Source organism: Teleopsis dalmanni, chromosome 2 (genome assembly GCF_002237135.1).
Source record: "Teleopsis dalmanni isolate 2A chromosome 2, ASM223713v2, whole genome shotgun sequence".
Lineage (NCBI taxonomy): Eukaryota > Metazoa > Arthropoda > Insecta > Diptera > Diopsidae > Teleopsis > Teleopsis dalmanni.
In genome coordinates, this window is record NC_051847.1 from 152,053,039 (window position 1) to 152,062,930 (window position 9,892).

The 9,892-nt window shown below is 36.0% G+C and overlaps 1 protein-coding gene across 1 annotated transcript in view; it reads left to right on the forward strand.

Annotated features, from left to right (window-relative positions):
- Positions 1-201: 201 nt before the first annotated feature.
- The window catches only part of LOC119675940 (protocadherin Fat 3-like), a 35,515-nt gene continuing 25,824 nt past the window's right edge, over positions 202-9,892 (forward strand). The window contains exon 1 of the mRNA XM_038087159.1: positions 202-508. Within this exon, the coding sequence (XP_037943087.1) occupies positions 202-508 (307 nt within the window). The remainder of the gene's footprint in view (positions 509-9,892) is intronic.

Here is a 9,892-nt window from a genome sequence, read left to right on the forward strand (position 1 = left end):
TTATAAATTTATATTATACTTATATTAATAATATATATTTATATTTTTTCTTTTTAAATACATACTATTTTTCTCGTGCCATTTAAAACAGAACTCTAAAGGTTTATAATTAAATAATTAAAAAGTAAAAGCTTCTTTTTCACAACAAATTACTCAGAGACAGTTGGCTGCTCAGCTAACTTCCACGATACCTACCACGATATGCCAATTAATAGATCACCGCCTTCGCATAGCGGAGGCACAAACCACTCACCCATATGCTACTCAACAGCAGATGGTAGTTCTGAGAAGCCAACTACGAACCAAACAACAATGCTAAACAACCAAACCCAAAGGCAACGCTCATACTCGGTAAGTGAAAATTCTTGCAAACAATCAAGCTACCAACCGCAAAGTCCAGCAACATCTTCGAAAAATAACACAGCATCAGCGCAACATGTTAACATATTGCCAAATATATTGCAAAAGAATAGTAACATAGCAAAAAATCCTGATTCACCCAAAGTCCGTGGCATGGATAAATATATTCAAATCATAAAAAGAAAACGTAGCCCGAAACAAGAAAATGCTAACAATGCAATCTCGACAAAAACTCGAAAAATAGAAAATATTTCGACAGCGAATCGTTTTGCCGTTCTAGCCGAAGACGATAAAAATACCAGACCCGCCCCTACCCAGAAACCGCCACCCATATTTCTGCGTGAAAAAAATTCAAACGCTCTTATATACTCCCTAACACAAAGTATTGGCAAAGATTCATTCCATGTTGTGCCTCTTCGTAAAGGAAATGTCGATGAAACAAAAATCTCGATCAACGAAGAAAAACATTACAGAGCAGTTGTAAACAACTTCGAAAAAAATGGAAAAAATTTTTACACCTATCAATTAAAAAGTGCCAAAGGATTAACAGTAGTTATAAGAGGAATAGAACCAGATTTGAATACAGCAGAAATTAAAGAAGCACTTGAAGAAAAAGGATTTAAATCAAAATCTATATACAACATTAAAAACCGCGATAAAGTTTCGACACCACTTTATAAAATAGAGCTTGAACCTGAAGGAAAGAAACTCAAATCGAACGAGGCTCATCCAATTTATTCCCTACAATTCCTACTACACAGAAAAATATCAGTAGAAGAACCGCACAAGCGTAAAAACCCGGTGCAGTGTACTAATTGTCAGGAATATGGACATTCGAAGTCCTATTGCACACTCCGTAGTGTTTGTGTTGCATGTGGCGACTTTCACCGCACTAAGGATTGCACATCAAATAAGAAGGACCCAACAACAAAAAAATGCGGAAATTGTGGAGGCAACCACACCGCTAATTATAAAGGATGTGTAGTATACACTACCGAAAAACAAAGAATGTTTCCAGCATTGCGTCCCCGCTCTCAGTCAGTAATCCCACCACACCCTACTCAAATGCGATCTCAGCCAAATGCTCCATCTGACTCCAACAATACGTGTACACAAATATCATATGCAAACGCTGTTAGAGGATTCACTGGCCCAAGCAACGTCCAAAATGAAAACTCTACTAAACCATCTTCAAATATTGAAAACATGATCCAACTGTTTATGGAAAACATGACACAATTTATGAACACCATGCAAAATATGATGCAGGGAATGATTCAAAATCAAAATATCTTACTTTCAATCCTATCCAAACCATGAATGCAATCAAAATTTGCTTCTGGAATGCTAACGGCTTAAGCCAACATAAAAACGAACGTGTATTGTTTTTACAATCACATCAAATTGACGTCATGCTGATCTCAGAAACCCATTTTAACGAGAAAAGCTACTTTAAGATACCTGGTTACATACTCTACGATTCGAAACACCCCAGTGGACGAGCAAGAGGCGGATCTGCTATCCTCATAAAAAACCACATTAAACACTTCCCAACTCAAACCCTTGAAGCAGAATATATGCAGGCGACAAGCATATGTCTAGAAGAATACATAAAAGGTCTGAATATAACCTCAATCTATTGTCCACCAAGGTATAAAATAACGGAACTTTAATTCGAAGAATATTTTACAAAGCTTGGACCCAAGTTCATAGCGGCCGGCGACTTCAATGCCAAACACACATTCTGGGGCTCAAGACTTATATCACCAAAAGGAAAATCCCTGATGAACGTGATATCAAAACTCGACCTTAACATATCCTCCACTGGCACACCAACATACTGGCCTTCAGATCGGAAAAAAACTCCAGACGTCATTGATTTTGCAGTAACAAAGAATTTAAAAAGAGATCAAATTGCTACCGAGGCATCCTTAGAACTCTCCTCTGATCACACGCCGACTTTTATTCTGATTAGAAACACAACAATAGTCAATCCAAAATCTGAAGAAAAGCTCACAAACCAGCACACAAATTGGCTAAAATTTAAAAAATATGTTAGCTCACATATTAACACAGACACTTCCTTAAAATCAAATATTGAAATTGACAAGGCAGTCCAGGACTTCACAGCTTTACTTCAACAAGCCGCTCGAATATCAACCCCACTCCCAATACCCCACAAACCTATAAACTACCATACATCGAACGAAATTGCAACCCTTATACAGGAGAAACGACAAGTACGACGCCAATGGCAACAACAACGATCCCCCCGTATTAAAAAACAACTCAAGAATCTGACGAAGGCACTTCAGAGATTACTCAAAGAAAAAAATCGCATAGAATACGAAAATTTTATTTCACAGTTGTCTCCAACGCAAACAACAAACTACTCCCTTTGGAAAGCCACTAAACTCAAGAAAAAGCCCGTTATACACAGAGCACCCCTCCGGCTTACAGATGGAAACTGGGCTAAAAGCGATGAGGAAAAGGGTGCTGCTTTTGCAAATCACCTTAAATATGTATTTACCCCAAACTCTACTTTAACAAAACTTGACTCTCTGCCTTACTCCACACGAAACGACAATATGACAATTTGCTTCAGTAAAAAACCACTAAAAAGCGAAATCAAAAATTTAAATACCAAAAAAGCCCCAGGCTACGACTTAATTACAGCGAAAATGCTGAAAGAGATCCCACAAATCGCCAAAGATCAACTACTTTTTATTTATAACGCTATTTTAAGGACTGCATATTTTCCAAACGACTGGAAGCTATCCAAAATCATGATGATACCCAAGCCCGGAAAGGACCTCGCTCAAGTCACCTCATATAGACCCATAAGTCTGCTTCCAATTCTCTCAAAATTATTTGAAAAACTTTTTATAAAACAACTAATGCCATATATAAATAAGAAAAGAATAATACCTAACCACCAATTTGGATTTAGAGAAAAACACAACACAATAGAACAAGTACACCGCATAGTACGAGTAATTAAGGAAACGTTTGAGAAGAGGCAGTATTGTTCAGGCGTCTTTCTAGACATAACCCAAGCCTTTGACAAAGTTTGGCACGAAGGATTGTTCTGGAAACTTGAGAAACATTTACCATACAATATATCCTCAGTTATCAAAAACTATCTCTCAAATAGAAGATTTGTTATAAACAAAATTCTTTTGTCTCCAATGCCTTCCCCATTATGGCCGGTGTACCCCAAGGTAGTGTTCTGGGCCCCTTGCTGTACCTGATTTTCACAGCAGACATGCCAACCAGTGACTGTACAACAACATCAACATTTGCGGATGACACTGCCATTCTCAGCCATAGTGACGACCCATTCACAGCCACAAAATCAGTTCAAGACCACCTCAACAAACTGCAAAAATGGCTCGATCTCTGGAGAATAAAAGTTAGCGAATCGAAAAGTGTACACATAACCTTCACTCTACGACGAGATACCTGCCCTGCCCTTCGTATTAATGGAAAGTAATACCACAATGCAATGACACCAAATACTTAGGAATGCACCTCGACCGAAGGCTTACGTGGAAAAAGCATATAGAAACCAAAGTAACCCAAATTAAACTCAAACAACAAGAACTAAACTGGCTGATAAATAAAAATTCTAAACTTAATCTCACCTATAAAGTGCAACTTTACAACACAATGATGAAACCCATATGGACCTACGGAATTGAACTCTGGAGCTCTGCTTCTCCATCAAACATTGAAAAACTTCAAAGAACTCAATCAAAAATCCTCCGGCAAATAGTCGGTGCCCCCTGGTATATAAAAAACGCAAATATTCATAGAGATCTTCGAATTGACACAGTCACAGATGTAATTACCAGCAACACACAAAAGTACAAAATCAAACTCAGGAACCATCAAAATCCACTTGCAAGCAACCTTACCCAAAGCGCTGGTACACAGCGACTCAAAAAAAACTACATAAACCCGGCTATTCAAGAACAACGCCCGACATGGTAACGAAATTGGACGAAGCTTTGGCCAAGGACAATTAATTATCTACTTTTCTTTTTTCAAATATTTTAATACAGCAATTAGCAGCGAAAATTTATTGTTAGTTCTAAGTTGATTTTTAGAAGATTCAATAAAAATCAAAATAAAATTTAAAAAAAAAAAAAAAAAAAATATGCACAAAAGTTTTTGTTGTGTAAAGACTGTATATAACAACAAATATATACAGCAAATATATGTACATATGTATGTATTAAGGTGTCCTAATTTTTAATGTGTGGATGGTGTCAAAACAATTGAAAATAAAGTTTTATTGCTTAGAAATAAAGCAACCCGTGCCGACTTGCCGATACATGTCAGAACTTGCATCCTTTGGCGCATTGCAGCGAACTTATAGAAGTGCTTATTTCATTGTTTGTTTTAGTAGTAAACGCACTATTTTCCTTTAGTCAATATGTCTATGGGATTATGTAGTTTTAAAAAAGGCATATTTTTATTTGGGGATGTAAAACATCAAATCACTGGCTCAAAGCTTGCCTCTAATGGAAAAGTATTGGCAGTTCTGTACGACAACATTCGTGAAGTTAATTTAAGTGTCAATAAAACTGCGAATCTTACTATGTATGAGTGCATTATTATTGGGAAAAGGCACATATACCAACTAAAGCTTTACCTAACTGTGTTAAGAAACTATTTACATTATACCGAGTTTGGAGAAGATTGCAGAAAAATGCGAACAAAACACAAGACCTGATCGAGCAGTGTCAACAAGCGTTTGTTACAAATTAGGACAATTTGGTTGCACATGCCGATGCGCTTCAATAAATAACGATAAATGAAGCCAGAATCTTCTTGCAGCACCATAGAGAGTCAGGCCGACCTGGTCACTTAGCTGAAGTAGAAAAATATTGACCGAAAAAGAGGAACAAGATGAGATGGTAACTGTTGTCGGCTTTAGATGTGCACTAATGTGAAGTAGAACGTCTCTCCACAGTTATTTCGTATGGTAATAAAGAACAACTTATTGCGGCGCCAAAATTTGACAACTATAAAGGAAATGAACAGGCACAGGCTGTTTAAAATGCGGTTACTGACTGGAATCTCGAAGATAAAGTTCAAATTCTTTGTTGTGATACTACTGGTTTAAATACTGGACGTATTAATAGTGCTTGTGTCCTTCTCGAACAAATTTTTAATCTAATAAAAATGTTTAGTTTTGCTTGCCACCATCTACGAATTGATATTGAAAGTCGTATTTGAAGCTAAAAGTAGCCAAATTACCAATAATCCTATCATTCAATTATTTGAAAAGTTACAAGAAAACTGGAAAAATATCGATCCCAAAAAAATACAACTGAATTGAACTGAATTGACTAAGGAAATTGTTAGGCACGACTATATAGAATTAATAGAGCTTTCAATAATATTTCTTGGCGGAGATACAGAAAAAAAATACCATGACTAAGAAAGCAATTCATTATTCATTAAAAATTTCATTAATTAGCTCTTAATTTAGAATGTCTAACAAGGGTAAAGCGGCTCTGTTAGACGTTTTCCTGTTCATCGTGACATTCTACGTCAAACCTTGGCTACAATGCATTTTAGCGTGTAAAAGCACATTACCAGGATTTGTGTTTTCTGAAGACCATTAAGGCTTACGAAACAATCGACAAAATTGTCTCAAAAACAGCTATACAAAAGTTTTGTCAGCATTTATGGTATTTGACTGATGAAGTGGCTGTCTTGTCCCTATTTGATGATGATGTAGCCAGGGTCGTCCAAAGCATGGCCCGCGGGCCACATGCGGACTGAGGCATGTTTTTAATCTACCACAAATACGCAAATTTGCTTTTGGTATAAATAAATAAATGAATTTAAATTGATAAATTTATTAAACTAAATTTAACATTATAATCGTATTTTTGTCGAAAATAACTATGAACGGATGTATTTGCTTCTGCAGATCTCCAATCTGTATAGTGATTTGTATTGGTCCGCTATTGTATCTGATCTGGATAGCCCTAATGTAGAGCAAGAAAGAAATGCAAAAATTGTTAAAAACTTAGCGAAACAAAACCCATGAGACCACAGTAAACAATATATCCCTTCGAAAGATGAACTTTGTGATTCACTTTACGAAAAAAAACATCGATTACTTTGTTTCAATTAAAAGTGAGGTTTGTTCAATCGATGCAAAATTGATGACGGTTTTCTCAATGAATATCTTACTTCATGGTCTAATAATGCTTTATTTCAACACGCTAAAATACAGGGGCTGAATACAGGGGGTTAAGTTAATAAAAGACTTTCATGGCAAAATCACTATTGAAGACGAACAAGAGGAATTTTTAATACGCTGAGTACAAGAATACAGACATGTTTATCCTGACTGTAAAAATCAAATTTTAAAAAGAAAAATAAATAATCAAATAAATATTAAATAATTATATAAATAATAAATACTTATTAAATATAAGATACTGGTAAAATTGTGTTTTATTTACTGAAAAAACATTAAGGTCTAAAATGTCTTCTATAGTTACCATACAAACTTTCTGTTGAAAGTTTAAGATCAAGTCGAAATGGGTTATTGTTATCCGATACCAATAGTATTTATTATTTCAGTTACTAATATCAAATTAAAAAAATAAGGATTTTTAAATGCAACAACGGCTCCTGCTTCTTCCGTCGACAAAAATCGTTGTTCACGCGATTTATTCTTGACGTTCGGGAACAACAAAAAATCAAAGTCGGTTGTTAGACGAGATGTGCGAACACTCGCATTGTCTAGATGGAGGTGGATAATGATCTGACGGCACTTGTTTGTTTTTCGTATAAACAAATAGTTGTATATCATTCCGTTTCATGTTCCAACTGTTTTACGTTCCTGTGATGGTATATTTGTAATTCCCACATGACCGGTTTTCCATAAAAAACGAACGACCATTTGTTTCGAAGTGCTTCGAGCGCAAGCAACTTTTATTGGATTTGGTTCATCTTGAAATATCTATGCAGGCATACAGTCGACTGCTATTTACGTTCCGGCTCATACGCATATATCCATGATTCGTCATCTTTTACAATCTTATTGTACAAGCGATTGAACTTCTGGAGCATTTATGTGCACCAATCGACACGAGCATCCTTTTGGAGATTTTGTCAAATGATAGGGGATCCAACAATCCAACGAGACCAAACTTTTCTCACAGCCAAATGATCGTGCAATATTTTATGCTCTTATATGCTGATGGAACTAATGCCTAGGGTTGCACCTCAACCTCAACTTCAAGCTCACAGTATGTCACATGACGATCTTGCATTACAAGTGACAGTTTTTGCACTGCATCAATATTTTCTGGCTCAACAACGGAACAACTAATTTTGGACGATCTTCACGAATTAAGTGAATTTCATCAATTAGCGAACTGCGGCCACGATTGAAATCATTGTGCCAGCGTTGCACAGTGTCAAAGGATGAAGTTCACTTCACATCGCCAAGTGTGGAAATAAGTTGACCGATGCACTTTTTTCTTGATACACGCATTCCATGTCGAAAGTCATCCATGTAATAAATCATCGCACGAAAATTGTTTCGGGTTAATTCCATTTTTCCGCGAACACTTAATTTACAAATCACTGTAAATACTCGTAACCCAAATAACACTCTTTTGATAAAGAGTCTAAGGTAGGTTATGTTTAATAATGTCAAACTTTCGTATGCAAACGGCAGATGACATCTGACAAAATATAAATAGTGACCCTCATAATAATAAAAATAGTTTGTACATTTGTATCGACAGATATACAAACAGATGAACTTCGACATGTATACCGCTCCGGAAGACAGAGACTGTAAAAACAACTATTTACTTCATTGCGTCAATATCATTATCACATTTTATGAAAATCAGTGTATTCTAAAACTGAAACTTACCTAAGATATTTATAAAACTGAAAAGATTTTATTTTAAAATTATCTAATATTTCAATTGCACCAATACAATTGAGGAGCATACAATTGTTGTATGCTCCTCTCAATGGAAAACTTAACGCCGTTGGTTTGTGCATCCGATGCAATAATTAATTTACGTAAATGCAAAAATATATTTTTAAAAGTTTACTATTGTATCGTTTTGTTCGATTGTAGTTACTATTTCAAATACTTTTGTATGTCCGACTTATGAATATATGAGCTATACATAACTGTTTTATTGCGAAAAGCTCAAACAATCAGACAGGCAGGCAGAGAGCAAAGTTCTCAGTTCTGGAGATAACAATGTGAATATTATTTGGAGCAGTTTAGGCACGTTTAGGCACCTCGGGCATTACATATGTATGTATATGCGTGTATAGAGCATAATTCATTTTTAATACAGTGAAGATTTTCAAAGGCACAAAATCAATTACTGGAGCTTTATAATCTATTTGTAATATGTAGTGTAGACATAGCCAATAAAGTCAGCGTTCACCTTAACAATTTTGATATGTGATATAAACACACACCATAAATATATGTTTCAAATTAAAATTTTTGCATACATTTATTCTTTATTTTCTAAAGTTCAAAGCAAAAACAAAATTTTTAATTATTCTCTTGAATTTTGAAGTAATGAGATAAAACTCACGAAATAAGTAAATATAGAACCATAAAAGTCTGCCTTCAGTTTGTTTGTTTAGATAATAACACTTCGTTCAATAATGTGTGTGACTAACTAATTAAAACACATTTTTTTGCCAAAATTCGTTTTTATTCATCAACATAGTCCCCTTTTAGGGAGATACAATCATTCCAACGCTTTTCCAGTCTTTCGATACCGCCTTTGCAAAACGATTTTTCTTTGCCTTCAAAATAGGTGTTAGTTTCGGCGATTACTTCATCATTTGAGCCAAATCTCTTACCACGGAGCATCTTTTTGAGGTCTGCGAAGGGCCAGTAGTCGCTGGGGGCCAGATCTGGAGAATACGGTGGGTGCGGCAGCAATTCGTAGCTCAATTCGTTCAATTTTGCCATCGTTTTCATCGACTTGTGACACGGTGCATTGTCTTGGTGGAACAAAACTGTTTTCTTCGCCATATGAGGCCATTTCTTTGCGATTTCGTCTTTCAAACGCTCCAATAACGCTATATAATAGTCGCTGTTAATGGTCTTCCCCTTCTGGAGATAGTCGACTCGTTAGAACTCGTAAACCGACTTATTGCGCGTAAACATGTCCAAACAGCTCTTTGAATCATCGACCCGTTGTTGTTTTTGCTCCGGTGTGAGCAAACGCGGCACCCATTTGGAAAACACCTTCTTCATACCCAAATGTTCGTGTATTATGGTGTGTACACCGCCTGCTGATATCTGTAGAATGTCAGCAATCTCCCGCACTTTCACTTTACGGTCGGACATAATGATTTTCAGTGTTTTTTCAACGTTTTCCGGAATAACAGCGTCATTTGGCCGTCCAGTAGATGGAATGTCATCGGTGTTTGTACGACCACGTTTGAATTCGGCATACCAATAACAAATGCTTCTTTTTGATGGAGCAGAGTCCGAATAATGTTT